The 22854-nt window shown below is 39.5% G+C and overlaps 1 protein-coding gene across 5 annotated transcripts in view; it reads right to left on the bottom strand.

Moving 5' to 3' along the window:
• The window catches only part of TTC1 (tetratricopeptide repeat domain 1), a 48676-nt gene that overhangs the window by 12473 nt on the left and 13349 nt on the right, over positions 1-22854 (bottom strand). For 3 of the 5 annotated variants that reach the window (XM_086412722.1, XM_086412720.1, XM_086412721.1), the window contains exons 3-5: positions 6717-6777; positions 5560-5672; positions 2336-2372 (exon numbers count right to left, since the gene is read on the bottom strand). In XM_086412722.1, coding sequence (XP_086268848.1) covers positions 2336-2372; positions 5560-5672; positions 6717-6777 — 211 coding nt within the window. The remainder of the gene's footprint in view (positions 1-2335; positions 2373-5559; positions 5673-6716; positions 6778-22854) is intronic. The other 2 variants (XR_015167918.1, XR_015167919.1) reach the window with 1 other exon arrangement.

The raw sequence follows: 22854 nt of genomic DNA, 5'->3' as shown, positions 1-22854 counted from the left end.
GTTTGCAGTGGGGTACAGGGCTCCAGACTACAGGGCAGGGCCGAAGATATAAACCACACGGTATAGACAGGCAGACAGTCTTTCAATGAAGCAGATGACAGAAATGGTGCAGTGGCTGGAAGGGGATAGTGGTTCAGGAGAAGGTTTTCTGAAAGAACATAAACTGCAGGATTTCATCTTTACACACTGTCAACCTCCCCTTAGTCTAGCATACCATATTCTCTTAAAATACTCCAGTGACCTCTACCACGCCATCTTTTAAAAAACTGAACCCTCTAATTTACATTTTAACTCCTATACTGCCCCCTTCTCAACTAGTGGATAACTTCTAACAATGCAAATATTGACCGAAGAGATGGAATCCTTCCAGGATTGCTCTTCTTACTGGCAGCACAGCTGACAGGATCTTAGTTTCCCAACCAAGGACTGAACTCGGGCCCCGGCACTGAAAGCACTGAGTCCCAACCACTGTGCCACTAGGGAATTCCCTATGACTACTTTATAGAAACCTCTAACACCAACTTATCACTCTAACTTGTGATTTGCTTTCTCAATCCCTATAGAGAATTAAACTTTATTTACCTGCTAAGGCTAAAAGCATAAAGGTGACTGGCATTAAATACTGTTCCACAGTTTTCACACAGTTTCTTAGATAGTATTTCATAGCAAAGAGCTCCAAATGAGTTAAGTCCTTTGCCAAAGTTTGTACACAGAGTGGGCATGCGTTTATTTGGGGGGCAGGGGAATGAAAGGTCCTGTATATCCAAATAATCTGTACTACTTAATCCAAATAAACTGTACTATTGTTAATGTATTTTGCGCATGGATTCAATAAACCATATGTAGCCATAACAACTAAGTATAAGCACATGTATTTTGGTTTAACCAAAACCAAAAACAAATCTGGAAAACAAACACTTCCCCCCACTTCCTCTCATTCTCTTGGCTCCTAGACTGAGAGCGACAGCTAGAAATGTAGTTTTCTAGTATATTCCCCGCTAATCAGCTTACAAGCCATTTTCTCTCCATTTGGTTACCAAGAAAAGAACTCTGAAAATCGCAGCTTGTTCCTAATTTAAACTCGTCAAACCCACACATCTCACAGAGATTAAGGTTAAATACCTTCTTCCAAACAAAACAGTACATTTAGAATTAGTTCCAGCTGAAGACAGTAATAGATCAGAATAAGTTTGCTGGATCCTAATGTGTTAAGTTTCATTCAGAGACTCTAATGAATTGCCAAGTATAAAGAAGAGAGGGTGACTAGTTAATGTTATTAAAAAATCGAAAGAAACAAAACAATTGAGGGAATTCATGCTTGGTCTGAGAGAAGGATTAGATAATATATAAGGTTCTTCTTCTTCTTTTTTTTTTAAAATAAAGTTCTTTTAAAATCTGATTCTCTCAGAGAAAATATTATCCAAAATGGAAAAGAAAATACAAATTTAAAAAACAATATTAGCTTGAAAAAACTCGTGCGAGTAGCAAGATGCAAGGAACAAGATTATGTGTGTTTCCCACACCAAGCAGGTTATAAAGACAAGACAACCATCTGGCCTGTCAGGAAATTTTGGGGAAAAAAAAACAAAAACAATAATGACCCTATGTCTGGAGCTGTCTCTATGAGGTGGTAGAATGCAAAGATCATTATGGAACTCAGACATCAGATGACAAAGACTGTTCACTGTGTTGAACTTGATAAAAAATGATGGCAAGGAGATTTGGATTAAGTACAACATCTGAATGGAGTACCATTTTCCTAAGAGCAACCACCACCACTAACCAAGCACACAGATTCAGAAGCCCCAGCAACAACTGAGATCTTCATTTCAAAGGCAAGCACACAAGAAGTATATACTGTTTCTGTGGCCAAGGTAGGTTTAAATTTTCTCCACATATCTACCAATACAGGATAAACTGACTGAACTATCCATTCAAAAAATGCTTTCACTAAGATGACTACTGCACAGTACACCTCCGAGAAAGACCCAAAGCTTCTCATTTAGCAGCCCCAGAAGGGTGCATGTGTACAAGTACACACCTGGCTGAGAGCCTCTGTATTTGCTGTCTAGCTGAACTAACAGGCTTTCCAGGTGACTCAGTGGTAAAGACTCCACCTGCCAAAGCAGGAGACAAAGGTTCAATCCCTGGGTCAGGAAGAGCCCCTGGAGAATGAAATGGCAACCCACTTCAGTATTCTTTGCCTGGGAACCCCATGGTCGAAGGAGCCTGGTGGGCTACAGTCCATGGGGTCACAAAAGAGTCAGTCACAACTCAGCAGACAGCTGAGGTAATGCTCTTGTATGTTAACATGTACAAGACCAAAAAGCTGTACCTTTGCTGCAGTCACTGATGGCCATCTCTTTCTTCTCCTAAAAGGAAATAGATCATTAATATGTGTCACCCTAATTCTGTCTCAACAGCTTAAAGGCTCAATGACATAAACTGATCATTAATAATTGCTTACAGAGATAGATGCATGCTCTTTAAGGAAATCACACCAAAACATGCATGCCACTTCCAAGCTAAAATTCAAACTATGCTGACAGCTGACTTGAAAGTCTCCTGGCAACAAATTATTCAAGGAGCTTCCTCCTGAAGTATCTTTATTTAAAGACTGCTGCAATTGGCCTGCAACATTTTACATTAGAATGTTGATAGTGAGAAAACTCTATCAATAAACAGGACAAATGACTGATACATGAATAACTGAATGAGTAACCTTCCTCTTTGGTGAACTGTTACATATCACACCCAAAGTGGTATTTTCCAGAAAGTACAGAGGTGGTTCATATACAGATAGAGCATGGCTTGTCATGTAGTCTCAGTTATGAACCTTAATTGATTCACTGACCAAACAAAAATACAAAAGAATTTGCCAAATATCTAATTTAATTTGCTGAATTGAGAAGCATGGTGTAGTGAAAAGAACACAGGATTTCAAAAGAACTAGATTCTAGCTTGAGAACCAGACTCTCAAAAGAACTAGATTCTAGCTCTGATATTCATCTGCTATTTAATTTTTCTAGGCTCTAAAATGTCTATTTTTTTCCAAATTGGAAATGTTCTACAATGTTAGAGAGATGTTAGTTCAAGTAAGTGTTTAATACTTCCATAATGGCTACTATGGCAAACGCCAAATACTTTGTAGAATATTTCAGAGCACTGTCTACCAAATGAGTTTCAGGATTCAATCAAAAACAGTTCCAGGATGGGGAGTGACTGCTTAATGGGTTTTTCTTAAGGTCATAAAAAATTACTGGAACTGGACATGATGATCATTGCTAATACTATGAATATATCTAAAAATGGTTAAAATGGTCAATTTTATAGTATGTGTACTTTACCCACAATAAGCAAAAAAAGGTTCCAGAGTTGTCTGGGAAACACTAACTACATTATCTCTTCCAATGTCCAAAATAGCAATTCACATATTAAAAACTCTAACAAGAAGTCCTGCAGTATAGAAAACTGGAAGTCAGTATTTTCCCAACTTTTAGATAACTGTTAAGTCTGACACACACAATGTTATTTTTAAAATTTCTGATATAGAAGTAAATCTCTATAACTTGTGTGTACAGCTGATGTGGTGGTATTCTTTGTGCCCCCAAGTAGCTATTCTTAGAACCTATTTTTTGGGGGACTTTGTTTACTCTTGTGTAGTCAGGCCTAGAGCTGAAACCTGCCCTAACTCCAAGTTTGCCTTTTCCCCCTCTAGACGCGAAACATAAAGCTTGGCCAGGCATACCCAATCAGGGATGCTGAGCCTGCAAACTTGTCTTTCAGAGATTCTTCTTAAAATAGTTAACCCATCACTTCCTTAAACTCAGAATAGGCTCCTTAAATCATTTCAGTGCATTCCTGAAAGTCTCCAAGTCTGTAATTTTAGTATCTTCTTAAAATATTAAGAATGAAAGTTGAAAGAATAAAACAAACAAAAAGAGCCCAGTAGCAAACTTATCCCTTGTAGAGGTCAGAGTTACAGAGCAAGTCTGAGTTCCCCTCGGCTGTGACAGACAGAAGACTAACAAGGCCATCCATCTTCTTAACTTAGGAACGAGTTGCTCATACTAGCCTAATGCTAGCCTAAATGGCAACCCACTCCAGTGTTCTTGCCTGGAGAATCCCAGGGACAGAAGAGCCTAGTGGGCTGCCGTCTATGGGGTCGCACAGAGTCGGACACGACTGAAGCGACTTAGCAGCAGCAGCAGCCTAATGCTAGCAATGTCACTAATTTTGGTAATTGTGAGAACAAAGAATCCCAAATTTCAGGAGCCAAATGGGTATGGTGTGTTTTCTCTGACACTGAAGGTGTCCTCGATCTCAACTCACAATGACAATTTCCAGTCTATGAATGTGGCTTGATATCTCCCAGAGGCAAAAGTGAAATCAGAATTTTCCAGCTAAGTGGAAAGACCGTTAGTTGTGAATTCTGATCGATGGTAGAACGTATTAATGAATGTTGTTTTAAATAAATCTAAAAATTGTTTTATTTCCCCTAATACAAAATGTCTGTTTGTATATTCTATATGCTCTAGAATTATTCCCTCTCTTGTGTCACATGAATCACTCTAAAAGTATTAAAAACTTCACCCTGGACACTGAATCCAGTAACAAAACATACAAGCCTGGATTAAAATAAAACTTTTTGAATGTCCAAACATTCAAGTGCACCCCCCAACTCTCCCCTTTAAAAACCCTCATCAGTCGACATCAAAAAGAAAATGACATAGTTACCTGATCAAAACAAACAGAAAACCACTTCACCCAATCTTATGCCTGCTTTGTGGTTGCTTAAAGGTAAAAAAAACCTCTACCCTTGTGCTTTGAATATAAGTAGTCTTTAAGAAGGGGTACTGTTTTTTTTTCAAGCTCTCACCATTTCAATCCAGCAAGATTTACTATGGTGTCTAAACAGGAATATCAACAAATCACCAATCTAACTTTTAATACCAACATGATACCAAACAAATATCACTACATTCTCCTCTACTCTACATTCACCCTGCAACATCAGGTTCTCAATCCTTTGGAAATACAAAAATGCTTCTGAATTTTCCCTGACTCCTATTTTGCATTTAAGGGTACTTTTCACCCCAACTCTTGGATGCTTCTCCCTATATCCATACTTTCAACAGAAAATCAGAATCTCAGGGATAAGCACCTTGAAGTCCAGTTTCAAGCACTGCTTCCTGTCCCTTCGAGTCTTATCTGAAGTTTCAGAGGCCTGAAATAAGCAGCTGGAGCTATTCTAGGACATGTACTACTTGGCTGTTTGATTCATTAACCTACCCTGGTTTGGTAGAAACTGTGCCAGGCTTCCTTCTGTGAAAGTATTCACTCAGCCACTTTAATAAGGAATACGAACAGTAATCTGACTTAAGTTTTTCAAAATTATGCTTCTATCCTTCCCATGCCCTTTAAATCAGCGAAATATAGGGGTAGGAAAAGAGAGGCAGTGACTTTAAAGCCCCTGTGCTTGTTTCCGGAGAGAAGCTAGCCTACAAACACAGTGCAAGTCCATGTGCTTCTGAAAAAGACAGGGTCCAAGACACATACCTGTTTCATCCTTGCTGCAGCTCTGTTGGAAAACAGAACAGACCGGTCTTTCTGAAAGCAGGAGGGACACGTCTGCAGGGCTCGAGTATAAGAACTTTCGGCTTCTATGTAATCTGAGGAGAAGGGAAAATATAAGAAGTCGTTATGATTTTATTTCTGATATCACTGTATTCCAAATGACCTCAGGATGTATAGCTTTCCATTCTATACATTCACCTTTCACTTGGCTTATCAATTTAGTAAAGAGTTTTGTTGGACAGAGGAAAGAGACTAAAATCTGGAATTAACAGCCCAGGATGAAGAAAAAACTCTATATATTTTTCATTAAAGATATTCTGCTTTCATGGAGTCAACCAGGCTAAAAATGCTTTCCTGAAATGTCTGGAGAGACATTTTATAGAGCTAAAAGCAACTATGTTAAAAACCAGTAGTTGACTAAATACCTTAGAGAGAAAATGGTGATCAACTCATACATTCTTTGCCACATACAGAATTATAGTTAGGATACTAAAAGATAATTGCCTAGTCACTCCTTTCTCAGGTTTGAAATATTTAATACTAAAATATAAAGAGATAAAACTTTCAGAGAACCTTTAGTTCTCTTAGAAAAAAGAAGTGATAATTGATAAATCAGGATATATGAAAAAAAAATTTTTTTAACCTAAAAATAACAAAGGGAAGATGTTACTACTCCTAGATATCCAAAGCATACATACTCTGAGATGTGACAAATTTGATAATAAGGTCAAACAGTTCTCCCAAATTATAAAAATGAACCTCAACTATCCCTAAGCAAATACAAGAAATGCAGAAGGACCATCTCTCTAGTTAAGGCATCTACAGAAAAAGGAACTTGAAAGAGCAACTGAAGTGTAAGCAAAACCCTTCTTAGGCAGCACAGGACGCACTGGGCCAGTATTCACAGCACTGTCACAAAGTGAGGAACTGAGACCCCCTTTTGACAGCAATGCAGCAAATAGCCTTTTAACATTCCAGATCAGAGTTTCCCAAAGCAAAAACTCAAAGAGCTTTGTTCTTCAGCATTGTTAGCAGTTCAGATCTGCTAGCTGTTTCCAAACATTCTTCAGTGTTTCTTCACAGACTCTACAAAAGAATGAGTCAAGACAGCCAGCATCAGTGCTGAAAACACATCTTACCTCCCTTCTTAAACTGCTCATTTCCCTCCTCCTTTAGTCTAGAGCTCTCTTCTCTCCTTCTCTGAAAAAGATCAGAGAATGACAATAAATACAGTATTATGATAAGTGAACAGAAAGGCCAGCTTTCATTACACATTAGGCTATTCAACTGGCAGCAGCTTGACTTTTGAGAACTGGGTCAGTTTTATCTACATCTCAAACACACAGAAAAAAAACACATGACCATCTGGCTAAACATCCAGTGAATTCTTGACACTAAAAAGACAAAACCCAGGTTTTCTTTGTTTCCGGCTTTTGCATGGACAGTAATTTCCATTTACTAAAAATGAAACTAATATACCCACTGGTATGCTTACCTTTATAAATTAAAATTCTAGATCTGCTACTTATTAATTGTAGATGATCTTGGACAAGTTTCAGATCTTTCTGGGCGTTAATTTCTTCATCTAAAAATTAAGGCTAATAGATTTATGGGTTAATGTGATAACGTATGTAAAGTTTCCAATCCACTGGTGAATAAGGGTTCAAAAATTAGCTATTATTTTTCTATAAAATAAATAGTGTAATACTTATTTAGCTACAACTGCACTCTGTGTCATGAAGCAGACATAGAGAGGCTGGCAGAGTGCACTATGGGGGATGAGTCTTATTTGCAGGGTCAGGCGGTATGCTGTTAGCAGGCTAACACAGGGGAATTTGAAGAAACCCAGAGGAATCTCTTTTCCTAGCCTCTTCTATCAACAGAATTTCACACAGATGGTAGAGCACTCATGGGACTCAAAGGCAGAGTGAATGTTAGTCTGTGGAGCCAAAAAGACACGTGCCGAGCCCCTGTGTGCTCTCAGCCCTGAACACCTCAGCAAGTTGGCCGGCATAAGCAGAGCTAGCATGCCACCTTTGACAGCATTAAAAAAAAAAAAAGAGAATCTCCAAAAATCTCTTCCTTCATTCTTGAAGTTTCTGACTCAATAAAAACTCCAATGGGAGGAAACAAAATTAGCACACTCTTTCATCGACAGTACAAGCTGACATCCTAAACAGTTGGTACTCTAAATATTAGGAACCAAATTAAAAAAATATAATGCTTCTGGAGAAGATCTGTAAATGAGCTGCTGAGATCTGGGTGCTTTCCAAATACCTTATTACTATACTCTGAAAGAAACAGAACACTTGATGAATCTCAATAAAGAAACTAAGAAATAGGTATAAACAGAATCTAATTTTTACGACATCTATTACAGGCCAGATGTTCAGCAGACAATAATAATTCATTTATAACATATCTGAAGAAGGCCTATTCCAAGGGAATACAGGAAAAAATAAGATGGGTAGTGGTGATGACAATCAAAATATAAAAATGTGGCCACATTTACCTACTACCACCCAGAGGAAGGTGCCCGAACTGTAATATCCTCTATTGAACTGGTTAGTGTTTTTGTTGTTTAGTCGCTAAGTCATGTCTGACCCTTGCGAACCCGTGGACAGCAGCTCGCCAGGCTCCTCTGTCCATTATTGCCCAGGCAAGGATACTGGAGTGGGTTGCCCCTTTCTCCTCCAGGAAATCTTCCCAACCCAGGGATCAAACTCACGTCCCTGCATTGGCAGGCAGATTCTTTACCACTGAGCCATTTGGGAAGCCCGGTTAGGATTTCTGGAGGCAAGCAAAAGAACTATCTTGGGCAAAAAAGAAAAAAAAAAATTTTTTTTAAGGGCATAAGTTTACTGGAAAGCTACCGTGGGGCTCACACAATCACAGGGAGGCCTAAAACATGGGCTTATAAAACAGACAGGACTCAAGGCAACTCTGAAGTCAAAAAGCTAAAAAATATTGATGTGTCTTCTAGGAGAAGAGTCTCGCCAAGATAGGGCTGTAATAACAGCCAACAGACCCTAACCATTCCCCTTTCTTTGTCCTAATTTAGATTTAAATTTCGGTCAGAAGCCTCCAATGAGCCAAGCGTAGTCACATGCCTTGGCTGTCAAGAGACCAGAGTGAACACAGGGGACTGACCAGCACTCAACAAGGGGAACTTTCTCCACATAAGAAAGGGAATTCTATGCTGGAAGCAAAGAAAACCCCACAAAGAATCCAGTTAAAAGTTATTTCAACTCCAAATAGACAAAGTGACCTGGAGAAACAAAGTTGGAGGCATCACACTCCCTGATTTCAACCTACACTTCCAAAGCTCTAGTAATAAAAATGGTATGGTATTGGTATAAAAACAGACACACTGATCAGTGAGACAGAATAGAGAGCTCAGGAATAAACCCACACACATACGGTCAATTAATTTATGATAAAGGAGCCACTAATATATAACTGGGGAAAGGACAGTCTCTTCAGTAAGTGGTGCTGGGAAAACTGGACAGCCACATGCAGAAGAATGAAAACAAACCACTGTGTTACACCACACACAAAAGTTAACTCAAAATGGATTAACCTGAAACCATAATACTCCTAGAAGAAAACAAAGGTGGTAAGCTTCTTGAAGTAAGTCTTGGTGATGATTTTCTGAATCTGACACTCAAAGCAAAAATAACCAAGTGGGACCACATCAGATTAAAGAGCTTCTGCACAGCAAAGGAAACCATCAACAAAATGAATGGAAGAAAATAGTTATAAATCATCTACTTGATAAGGCGGTAATCTAAAATACAAAAAGAACTCATACAACTTAAAAGCAAAAACTCCCCAACCTTATTAAAAAAGTGGGTCAAGATCTGAATGGACATTTTTCCAAAGATGACATACATGGTGAACATGAAAAGATGTTCAACATCATTAATCAGCAGGGAAATGCAAGTCAAAACTACAATGAGATATCATTTCACACCTGTTAGAATAACTATTATCAAAAGACAAGAAATAACCAGTGTTGGCAAGAATGTGGAGAAAAGAAAACCCTTGAGCACTGCTGGTAGGAATGTAAATTGTGAAGCCACTATGGAAAACAATATGGACATTTCTTAAAAACTTAAAAATAGAACTACCATATGATTCAGCAAGTCCACTTTTGGGTGTTTATCTGAAGAAAATGAAAGCACTAACTCAAAAAGATGGCTGCATCCCCATGTTCAACAGCAACATTATATGCAATAGCCAAGATATGGAAACAACCGAAATGGCCATCAGTGAACAAATGGATAGGGAATTCCCTGGCTTTCCAGTGGTTAAGAATCCACCAGCCAATCCAGGGGACACAGATTCAATCCCTGGTCCAGGACAATCCCATATACCATGGAGCAACTAAGCCCACGTGCTGCAACTAGCGCGGGCGGGCCTACGTGCCTAGATCCTGTGCTCTGCAGCAAGGGAAGCCACTGCAACGAGAAGCCCACCCACCACAACAAAGAGCAGCCCCTGCTCACCACAATGAGAGAAAGCCTGCACATGGCAAAGACGACCCAACACAGCCAAAGACAGAAGAAACATACCTCAAAAAAAAAAAAAAAAAAAAAGGATGAATGGATAAAGAAACTGCGGTTATACACACACAAAGGAATATTATTTAGCCATAAAAAGAACGACATCTTAGACAAAAAAGACAAAAAAAAAAGGAATGCCATCTTGCTATCTGATACAACAGGGACAGACCTCGAGGGTATTACGCTAAGGGAAAGAAATCAGAGAAAGACAAGCACCATATGCTCTCTCTTCTATGCAGAATCTAAACAAATTATGACACAAAAAACACCAAGCTCAAAGGTTGGGGCAGGAGGGTATGTGGAGAAATGGGTGGGGGAAAAAAAAAACCACTTAAAAATTCTAAAGTAATTTCAATTAGGGCAAAATGAAAACCCTATAAATAGTAGTGACTTCATTCAATCAATCTTAAATTCACACAAACAACCATATATCACTGGCTAATAAAGTTCTAACAGTGAAATGAAAAATTGGTTTCACATTAGAAAATATATTAATGCAGGGTAGCATATTAATGAATTAAGAGAAAATTATAGGATCACATGAATATCACATGAGTATCACAGGTCTGTAATATATTTTTTTAAAACAGTACTATCAAAAATAAAAATTCTTCAGGGAAGGGCGGTTCATTAAGTTATGAAGAGTTCAATGCCCATCCATCAACAACTTCAATCTCTCTAATTTTAAGCTACTTTCTGATCTATAATCTGTTCTCCAATGCCAACTTACCAGGAATGTTTTATGAACACAGATCAGTCATTCAGACTGCCAGATCAGGCTCTCGTGAAGAGTGTGTTTTAAGAGTTTAATCATTATTTGGTAAATTTAGAACATTAATATTCCAACAAGAAAAGCCTAGATCCAAAGTATACCCAGAAGGAATTACTGACGGGGGCCAGCCTGAGCAGGCAGCCTGAGAGAAGTTCACAGTGTTGTTACAACTGGGCCTAAAAGTTGAACTGGCCAAGAGGCTCTGGAACATACTACAGAGGCCAATTATTCTAAGGAAGGCGTTTTATTTTTTTGGTCTGATAAATCACAACTCAGTGACCCATTAAGTAATAAACACTGGAAAAGAGCTGCTGCTTTCACAGACTGTGTTAAATTGAGGATTAATGCAATTATCAATATCATGCTGAATATCTCCTTGGTAACAGCTAAAAATAGCACTTTGAAAAGAACGCTGCACTGTCTCCCGGCTGTGCCAGGAGACTAACTTGATCCTAGTACAAAGACTAGGATTTATTCTGCCGCCGGAACACATTCTTTAACCCGAGGATGGCATGCACACTGTGAAATGCTGTGGAATCCAAGGACAGACTCCACAGTGCATAGTCTTACTCAGCCTGCCAAGTGCCAAGAGCATCACACATAAGTGAACTGGCAGGGCTGGTATCCTGCGGCATTACTGGGTGCAAATCTTCCAGGTTCTGGTCTAATGTGGTTAAGGGCCCTCTCACATGCCTCCAGATTCTGGGGAGACCGCATGGGGTAACATCTGTTCTAGAATTTTGTTTCCTTAAGAATGGGAACCAAAGAAATTTTACAGGACTCTAAACTCAGTAGACCTCCCCATCACTGAGAGCTCAGGGGGAAATAGTGACATTATTTTGTATTGTGAATCATCACAGGAGCTGTCACGGAAAACCTCAAAAACACAATGCCCTTGATGAAGGGAGTTTATTTCAACAGTTATCACTGCAACTGCCAACTTTTCAGCCTGTTATTCAGTTCACTATAAACTCTACCAGTATAGATTTCACTGCTTGACATCTGCTATCAGACACATTAGAGCTCTACTCATCGGTTTCCCAAGACAATTCTGAGAGATGGGCATGTAGGTATTTACCTGTTTTACAGGTTAGAAAAAAAAAAAAATTCAAGATTCAGAAATCTTTTATTTTTTGCAACAAACTTCTATTCCAACCTACTCAGTCCTATCTCCCATTACTACACAAGTCCTCTCTTCTAACTAGTTGGATCTCTTATTCTTCATTCCATTCTTTTGCTTATGCACCCACCTTGGAAATGCCATTGTTTTTCTTCCAGATTTTCCTTTCAACTGCCCAAACCAAATTTCGCTGTTTTCCAAGTCTAACACAAACCAGACCTCTTCCCCAGGACTACCTTCACTTCCTTCCCCACATGATCTTCCTCTGAATGTCAACTGTACAAAACGCCTCTAACTGGGCAATTCAATTCTACCTCGGGTTATTTTTAAAAATTCTAAGAGAATTTTTTAAAAAAGCACTGCAGAAAGTCTAGATGGTTACAAAGTGCTTAGATGGTTTCATGAGTTGAACATTCCACATTCCTTAGGCCTGGGCAAAACAGGCCAGTCAAGCTCCTCCTCTGACTGCACTCTTCCTCCTGTGGGGCCCCTTTAGGCCATACTCCAGAGTTCTTACCCAAGACTTCTCAGCCCACTTTCAGGATATGCACGAATCTTCGCCTGGATCTATCCCCCTAAGGGTAAGCTTTGCTGCAGGCATACATTATATTCCAAGTGCAATAGTTTGTACTCTGCCTTCCCTGTACCTGGAATCAGTCATTTTTTCAAAACCAAGATCTAGATGTTATGAGGGAGTCATTGCTTTTAGGTCCTCTCAGTGAAGAGATTCATGAAAATACATCTTAAATAAAACAGAAATCCCAGGAGTAAATACAGAAATAAAACAGAAATCCCAGTAACAGCAAAATACTTAACTCATTTTGCTCTATCCAACAATAAACAAAAATTTCAAACACTATGCGACTATTACTACTTATTATCTACTACATAAAGTTCAAGATCTCATTTTTTTCCAACTTTAGAATATATTCTACTAAGGATATACACCCAGAGTATTATGTCCAAATTTATTGAAATTACCTTCTCTATGTAATTAACTTGAAATAGTTATGCTAACATGTAATCAATTTGATATAGTTACAGCAATTTGTTTCTGTTTGTAACCCATTTTAAGGGTTAATTATCCTTTCTGATTTAATTTTAACATTTGAAAGTGTAAAATACTTGCACAGTTCAAAACAATACTAAGTGAGACTTCTGATGTGGCTAAACGAGGTTTCCAAACCCTCTAAGAGCAACGACAAAAAGATCAACCACAACCATTTCAGCGTCCTGGAAATGGATTACAGGCTTACGACAAATTGAACAATGCTTATTTATGAAAAAACTATTGAACTTCAGGAAATCACCATGAAAATCCCTGGCATACTTCCTAGGGACTGCTCCCTTTCTTCCTCCCATCATTCAGTGTGGTAATTTTCACACCACAAGGTAGGTTGTGAATAACCAGCAGTTTTACTGCTGGAGGACTGACTTGATTTAAAGAAGGTGAAATAATCCATGCCTCGTGGTGCTGTAATCTGAGAGCTAAGCAAATGGGGAAAGCCAGGGGTTCTACTGATCTGTGGTTGCAGTCCTGGTTGGGCAAAGACAAACGTAAAAAAGCCATGGGACAGAAAAATGTAATGGGAAGATAAAAAGAGAGAGAGTCATAGAGGCACTTGACAAGCGTTTCAAATATCCTGGCTAACTGGAGTTGGTGTGCACGCTCGAGAAGGATGAAACTACTCACACATCCTTGTTTTATCAGAAGCCTGTGCACATGTACTAAGGAAACACAAGAGGTGCAGACCTGAAAACTATCTAAACCTGGAATATACTTCTGAATTCACATATAGATCCACTGATAGTAAGTGGAAGCCATATTGGTTTGATATGTTTGAATATAATCTCTGACCAGTATTGGATGGCCACTACACTGTGTAGAAACAGACACAACCTCAAGAAAGCCAGAATTAAAATTAAAAAAAAAAAAACAAGAACAAAAACAAAAACCAACTAAACAGAGCCATCAGTGGCCACACATCCCAGAGGAAATGAATCACACAGCTAAGTCCAGGTAAGTCCAGATAAATTACTACACATATAAGCAGACAGGCAAAATAGCAACAACAAAAATAATTGGGGCATGGGGGAGGGTCAGACTTTACAGTTGCAACAATATTACTTAAAATACCCAGATTCATCAACAACAAAATAATTTTAAGACAGGCAAAGAGAAAGTCTGACCACAATCAGGAAAAAGCAGCAGCTGACAGAAACATCTGATTATACAGGGATACTAGATCTAACCCACAAAAAGCGGCTATAGAAGGGAGGAATCAAGATGGCTGAGCAGGAGAACACGGAGTTCATCTCTCCCCACAAATACATCAAGAATACAACTACGAATGGAACAGTTCTCACACAGTACCCACAGAAAGCCAGCAGAGGACCTTGGACACCTGAAGGACAAACAAGATCCCCACAGGAGGGGCAAGACAGAGGAAAGAGAGGAAGCAGCACAGGACCTGCACTCCTGGGGAGGGGTGAGGAGCTGAAGGAAAAGAAAAAGTCCCGCACCTGGGGAAGCCCCCTCACCAGCAGGGACATCAGCAGGGTCAGAAAAGGAGCTCTGGGGGCTTGGAGCAGCGTGCAGCAACTGGTCGGCGGCAGGCAGGACAGAGTGAGACCCACCCGGATGTTGTGTGCCACAGCCCCACGCACCCCAGCCTGAAGTGTGGGTCTGCTAGTGTGGATGGGGGCTGGGGGCTGGAAGGTGGGGTTTGGAGAACAGACCCGGGTAGAGGACTGCTGTTGGCTATGAAGAAAAAGCCTGTAGGGATGGGAGCGAGGAAGTCCACAACCAGGAACCGGGAATGCCTGTGGAAGAAGCCTGGGCCTCCACAGAAATGAAGCTCCATGGTTGAGCAGTGCACGGCGGGCGTGGCCTCCACTGCAGCCTCTCCCCTTCACCCTGGCCCCTGCCACCATGGGCACTAGGAGGGGTGGCTTGACCACCACATGTGGGCAGACTCACAAACCCAGGTTTCTGCGCGTTGGCCCCATTCTGCCTGGGCAGGCTCATGTGCCCTGGGGCAGCCTCAGGAGAAGACACCAGCTAGGGAGCGCACATGGAGAAGGGGGCTGACACCCCAGCTGAGTCCCAGGAGCCATGCGAGTGAGAGAGAAGAGATGATATCTCTGCTCACGGCAGTGCGAACTGTGGATTTACATCCGTGCTGCTGATTCTGTAAATTCAGCACCTACAGAACATCCCAATAGACAATGAGTGCTCTCAAAGCTGAGATGGGTCCAGCTTTAGAGCTGTGGGCTTTGTGGGCAGATACACAAGGGGGCTGGGCCAGGCCAGAGGCTGAGCTGCTGCCACAGCTACCACAGCAAGCCCAGGGGCATGGCTACTACAGTGCTGAGACCCACCTTCAGTGAATCTGTGCCGGTGGCCTGGTGAAAATAACGCCTGAGAGACACCAGGGCCAACCACAGGCCTACCAATGGTCACGATAGGGCTGAGAGCAGTGCCAACAACGGTGTAACTCATGAGCCCGCACAACGGTGAAACGTGACACAACAGAGCACACGCACAGGTGGACAGCTCCAAGGGAGGCACTCAGGGACATCTTCCGTGGGAGTGCTCCAATCCCATCTATCCTGCACCACAGCTCAGAATCGTACCTCAGAAACACCTCCAGGGGCTTCTACTCCATTTCAATAGCAAGGGAGCAGATCCCGCCCCTGACAGGGCAGTGTAACCACAGAGCAAAGGGGAGGTCCCACTCAATATCCAGTGCAAGCCCTGGTCACCACAACATCAGTCTGCCTAAAGCTGCACTGAGTTTACAGCCACCTCAAAACATACTCCTTGACACGGCCCTACCTACCAGAGGGACAAGACCCAGCAGGGGGTAGTCACTAGAGGCAAGAGGAACGAGGAACTACTCTCCCGCACCCTGTGGAAAGGAGACCACAAACACAGAAAGCTACACAAAATGACATGGCAAGAGAAATATGTTTCAGACAAAGGAACAAGATAAAACCCCACAAGAACAACTAAAGAAGACACAGGCAATCCACCTGAAAAGGAATTCAGAGTAATGATAGTAAAGATGATATGAAATCTCGGAAAAAGAATGGAGGAATAGACCAAGAAGATACAAGAAATTGTTAACAAAGAGCTATAAGATTTAAAATACAAATAGAGATGAACAGTATAGTAACTGAAATGAAAACTAAATTAGAGGGAATCAAGAGCAGAAAAACTGAGGCAGAACAAATAAGTGAGGTGGAAGACAGAGTGGTGGAAATTATCACCACAGAAAAGAATAAAGAAAAAAGAATGAAAAGAAATGAGGACAATCTCAGAGACCTCCGGGAGAACACTAAATGCACCAACATTCACATTTTAGGGGTCCCAGAAGGAGAAGAGAAAGCCCTGAAAAAAATATTTGACGAGATTATAGCTGAAAACTTCCCTAATATGAGAAAGAAAACACTCAAGTCCAGGAAGCACAGATATTACTATATAGGATGAACCCAAGAAGGAACACGTCAAGACACATATTAACCAAACTAACAAAAATTAGACACAAAGAAAAACATTAACAGTAAACAAATAACTTTAACATACAAGGGAATCCCCATAGTTATCAGGTATTTTTCAGCAGAAACTCTGCTGAAAAGAATGGCATGACATATTAAAAGTGATGAAAGTGAAAAATCTACAACCAAGAATACTCTCAGCAAAGCTCTCATTCATATTTGACAGAGAAATCAAAAGCTTTACAGACAAGCAGAGGCTAAGAGAATTCAGCATCACCAAACTGGCTTTACAACAAATGATAAAAAGGAACTTTTCTAGGCAGGGGTTGGGGGGGTGAGGGGAGAAAGGAAGGAAAAAGAAAAAGACCATAACTAGAAACAAGAAAATCACAAGTGGGAAAGCTCACCAATAAAGGCAAATAAACAGTAAATGTAAAAACTCATCCATACGAGTAAGATATTAAAACCAGCAACTGTGAGATGAGACTACAATTGCAGGAAGTGGGAAATGCATGTGAAAATAAAAGTCCAGTAACTTAAAAACAACCTTGTATAGTTGGCGTAAAACTCAACATTCAGAAAACTAAGATCATGGCATCTGGTCCCATCACTCCATGGGAAATAGATGGGGAAACAGTGGAAACAGTGTCAGACTATTTTTTGGGGCTCCAAAACCACTGCAGATGGTGACTGCAGCCATGAAATTAAAAGACGCTTGCTCCTTGGAAGAAAAGTTATGACCAACCTAGACAGCATATTCAAAAGCAGAGACATTACTTTGCCAACAAAGGTCTATTTAGTCAAAGCTATGGTTTTTCCAGTACTCATGTATGGATGTGAGAGTTGGACTATAAGGTAAGCTGAGCGCCGAAGAATTGATGCTTTTGAACCGTGGTGTTGGAGAAGACTCTTGAGAGTCCCTTGGACTTCAAGGAGATCCAACCAGTCCATCCTAAAGGAGATCAGTCCTGAATATTCATTGGAAGGGCTCATGCTGAAGCTGAAACTCTAATACTTTGGTCACCTGATGTGAAGAACTGACTCATTTGAAAAGACCCTGATGCTGGGAAAGACTGAAGGCAGGAGGAGAAGGGGATGACAGGGAATGAGAGGTTTGGATGGCATCACCGACTCAATGGACATGAGTCTGAGTAAACTCTGGGAGCTGGTGATGGACAGGGAGGCCTGGGTGCTGCACTCCATGGGGTTGCAAAGAGTTGGATATGACTGAGTGACTGAATTGAACTGATCTGATATAGACTGCTATATCATAACCTCATGGGAACTACAAACCAAAAAACTACAACACACACAAAAAAGGAAATGCAACCCAAACACAACACTAAATAAAGATAATCCTCAAGTCACAAAAGAACAAAAGGGGAAGGGGAAAAAAAAGACCTAACAAAATCAAGTTGAAAATTATTCACAAAATGGTAGTTAAGAATTCAGATAGATAATTACCTTAAATGTAAACATTAAATGCTCCAACCAAAAGATTTAGAACAGCTGAATATATACAAAAATGAGACTTGTGTACAGGGTGCCTATAAGAGACCCACTTCAGATCCAGGAACACAAACAGACTGAAAGTGAGGGGATGGAAAAAGTATTCTGTGCAAACAGAACCAAAAGAAAGCTGAAGTAGCAATACTCACATCAGATAAAACAGGCTTTTTTAAAAAAGACTGTTACAAGAGACAAGGAAGGACACTCCGTAATGATCAAGGGGTCACTCCAAGATGATGATGTAACAACTATAAAATATATATACACTGAACTCAATATGTAAGGCAAATGCTAACAGTCATAAAAGGGGAAACTGACAGTAACAGTGGGGGACTTTAACATCCCACTAACACTAACGGACAGATCATCCAGACAGAAAATCAATAAGGAAACACAGGCCTTAAATGACACATTAAGCGAGACAGACAATTGATATTCACAGAAAAATTCATCCAAAAGTAGAATATAATTTCTTCTCAAGTGCACATGGAACATTCTCCAAGATATGTCACATCTTGGGCCATAAATCAAGCTTCAGTAAATTTAAGAAAATTGAAATCATATCAAGCATCTTTTCTGACCACAACACTATGAGATTAAAAATGAATTACAGAAAAAAAACCTGTAAAAAAAAAAACCAAACATATGGACACTAAACAATTTGACACTGAACCACCAACAGATCACTGAAGAAATAAGAGAGGAAATTAAAAAACACCTACACACAAATTATAACGAAAGCATGACGATCCAAAACCTATGCGATGCAGCAAAAGCAGTTCTAAGAAGGAAGTTTATGGCAATGCAATCTTACCTTAGGAAACACAAAAAATATCAAACAACATAGCCTTACACCTAAAGAAAGAAGAACAAACAAAATCCAAAGTTAGTAGAAGGAAAGATATAAAGATCAGAGCAGGCAAATGAAATAAGAGATGAAGAAAACAAAGGAAAATATAAACGAAACTAAAAGCTGGTTCTTTGAAAAGATGTAATTGATAAATCTTCAGCTAGACTTTCCAATACAAAAAGGCAGAAGGCTCAAAACAATAAAGTTAGAGATGACAAAGAAGTTACAATAGACATCACAGAAATACAAAAGATCATAAATTCTTAGAAAGGTACAATCTTCCAAGACTGAACAACAAACAGAAAATATGACCATGTCAATCATAAGTATTGATATTGAAACTGTGATCAAAACACTTGCAACAAATGTTGACAGGCAAATTCTATCAAACATTTAGAGAAGAGTTAACACCTATACTTCTGAAATGTTTCCAAAAAACTGCAGAGGAAGGAACATCCCTAAGCTCATTCTACGAGTCCACCATTATCCTAATACCAAATTCAGACAAAGACATTACAAAAGGGAGAAAATTACAGGCCAATATCACTGATGAACACAGATGCAAAAATCCTTAAAATATTAGCAAATCAAATCCAACAATACATGAGAAGGATCATACACCATGATCAAATGGGATTTACCCCAGGGATGCAAGGATTCTTCAACATATGCTTATCAATCAGTGTGATACACCACATTAACAAACTGAAGAAGAAAAACCATACGGTCATCTCAACAGTTGCAGAAAGAGAATTTGACAAAATTCAAAAACCCATTTATCATTAAAAAAAAAAAAAATCTCCAGAAAGTGGGTACAGAGAACCTATCTCAGCAAAATGAAGGCCACATATGACAAACCCACAGCTAACATCACTCTCAATGGTGAAAAATTTAGATCATTCAGGTGGCACAAGTGGTAAAGAAACTGCCTGTCAATGCAGGAGATGCAAGAGATGCAGGTTTGATCTCTGGGTCATGAAGAGCCCCTGGAGAAGGAAATGGCAAACCACTCTTATTTCTTGCCTGGAAAATTCCATGGAGAGAGGAGCCTGACGGGGAGTCCATGGGAGGGCAAAGAGTTAAGACAGGACAGCAAACACACACCACGCCTTCTAAGACCAGGGACAAGCACGTCTGCTCTTCCCACTTCTATTCAACACAGTTTTGGATGTCCTACCCACGGCAATCAGAGAAGGCAATGGCAACTCACTCTAGTACTCTTGCCTGGTGAATCCCATGGATGGAGGAGCCTGGTAGGCTGCAGTCCATGGGGTTGTGAAGAGTCGGACACGACTGAGCAACTTCACTTTCACTTTTCACTTTCATGCATTGGAGAAGGAAATGGCAACCCATTCCAGTGTTCTTGCCTGGAGAATCCCAGGGACGGGGGAGCCTGGTGGGCTGCCGTCTATGGGGTCACACAGAGTCGGACACTACTGAAGCGACTTAATAGTAGTAGTAGCCATGGCAATCAGAGAAGAAAAAGAAATAAAAGAAATTCAAATTGGATAAGAAGTAAAATTGTCATTGTTTGTACATAACATGATACTACCCACAGCAAATCCTAAAGAGGCCATCAGAAAACTATTAGAGCTCATCAAGGAATCTGGTAAAGTCACAGGATACAAAATTAATATACAGAAATCTCTTGCATTTCTATAAACTAACAACAAAAGATCAGAAAGAGAATTAAGGAAACAATCCCATTTACCATCACATCAAGAATAAAATACCTAGTAATAAGCCTACCTAAGGAGGCAAAAAGACCTGTACTCAGAAAACTACAAGATGCTGATGAAAGAAATCAAAGATGACACAGATGGAAAAATATATAGTGTTCTTGGATTGGAAGAGTCAATACTGTCAAAATGACCATACTATCCACAGCAATCTACAGATTCAATGCAATCCCTATCAAATTACTGACGACATTTTTCACAGAATTAGCTAACAAAAATTTTAGGGATTTGTATGGAAACACAAACGACCCTGAATAGTCAAAGCAATCGTGAGAAAGAAAGATGGGAGTTAGAGGAACCAGGCTCCCTGACTGCAGACTATACCACAAAACCATGGTCATCCAAACAATGCAGCACAGGCACAAAGACAGAAGTAAAGATCAGTGCAGCAGGACAGGAAATCCAGAGATACACCCACGCACCTAGTTTCAACTAGTCTGTGATAAAGGAGGCAAGATCATACAATGCAGAAACATGGTCTCTTCAATAAGTGGTGCTAGGAAAACTGGACAGCTATATGTAAAATAGTGGAAATTAGAACCCTCCCTAACATCACAGACAAAAATGAAAAGGATTAAAGACCTAAAAGTAAGGCTGGAAACTATAAAACTCTTAGAGGAAAACATAGGCTCAACATAAGTCACAGCAATATCTTTTTTGATCCACCTCCTACAGTAATGAAAATAAAAATAAACAAATGAGACCTAATTAAACTTTAAGTTTTCTACAGCAAAGGAAATCATAAATAAAACGAAAAGACAATTCACAGAATGAGAATATTTTTAATCAATGCAATTGACAAGGGGTTAATCTCCAAAACATACAAACAATTCATGCAGTTCAAAAAAAAAAACACACAAACAACCCAATCAAAAATGGGTGAAATATATAAACAGACATTTTTCTAAAGAAGATATACAGATAGCCAAAAAGCACATGAAAAGATGCTCAACATCACTAATTACTAGAGAAATGCAAATCAAAACTACAGTGAGATATCACTTCACACTGGTCAGAATGGCCATCATCAAAAGATATATTAACTGAAGTTAAGTCAGACAAATACCATATGAAATCACTGATATGTGAAATCTAATAAAAAAAATGATACAAATGAACCTATTTACAAAACAGAACAGACCCACCAATCTCAAAGTCAAATTTATGGTTACCAAAGGAAAAACACAGGGAGGAAGTGATAAATTGGGAGATTAGGATTAACATACACACACTACTAAATACAAAATAGATAACTAATAAAGACTGACTATAGCACAAGGAAGTCTTACTCAATATTCTGTGGTGACATATGAGAAAAGAATTTGAAAAAGAATGGATATACACACACACACACACACACACACCTGATTCACTTTGCTGTATATATGCACTAACCAAATTATAAATCAACTACACTCCAATATAAATTTCTAAAATTTTAAGATGATAAAAAATAAAAAACCAGTTATAAATAATTTGTTGCAAAAACTAAAAGGAGTATGTTTAAAAACTTAAATGAGCATGATGACAATGATTTAAAAAAACAGATCCATGAAAAAAGGACAGACATTTACAAAGAAAAACAAAATGAAACAAAGATGGAAGAGTCATTAACTGAAATAAAATATTCACAGATGGGCTCAGCAGACTTATATCAGCATAAGGAATAAGTAAACTTGAAGTTAGAGCAATAGACATCCAATCTGAAGAACTAAGGGCGGGAAAAAAAGACAGGGGGGGCGGAAAATGGACCTGTCACAATATATGTGATTAGAGTTCCAGAAATGAGGAGAGACCAGGTATTTGAAAAAGTGACTAAAAATCTCAAAACTGTGATGAAGAGTTAATCTAAAGATCCGAGAAGCTCAGTGAACCCCAAGTACACAGATCCATCTCTTAAGAGACACCAGAGTCAAATGTGCTCAAAGACAAAATCTGAAAGCAACAAGATAAAAACAACTTATCAAGTACAGGGGAACAACAAAACTGTCAATATCTGATTTCTCACCAGAAACAATGAAGGGCAGAGGCAGTACAATGACACATTCTAAATGGTAAAATAAAAAAGACTGTCAATCAAGAATTAGATATTTAGGAAAACCATACCTCAAAATAAAGGCTAAATAAAGACATTCACGATAAAGACAGAGAATTTGCTGCTATCATACCTGCCTTACAAGACATACTAAAGGGAGTCCTTTGGACAGAAAATGACAACGGAC

The sequence above is a fragment of the Bos grunniens genome, chromosome 7 (genome assembly GCF_055505025.1).
Source record: "Bos grunniens cultivar Pamir isolate PY7600 chromosome 7, Bosgru_T2T1.0, whole genome shotgun sequence".
NCBI lineage: Eukaryota > Metazoa > Chordata > Mammalia > Artiodactyla > Bovidae > Bos > Bos grunniens.
The sequence above is the reverse complement of the archived record's forward strand: the minus strand, read 5'-3'. Positions and strand labels throughout refer to the sequence as shown.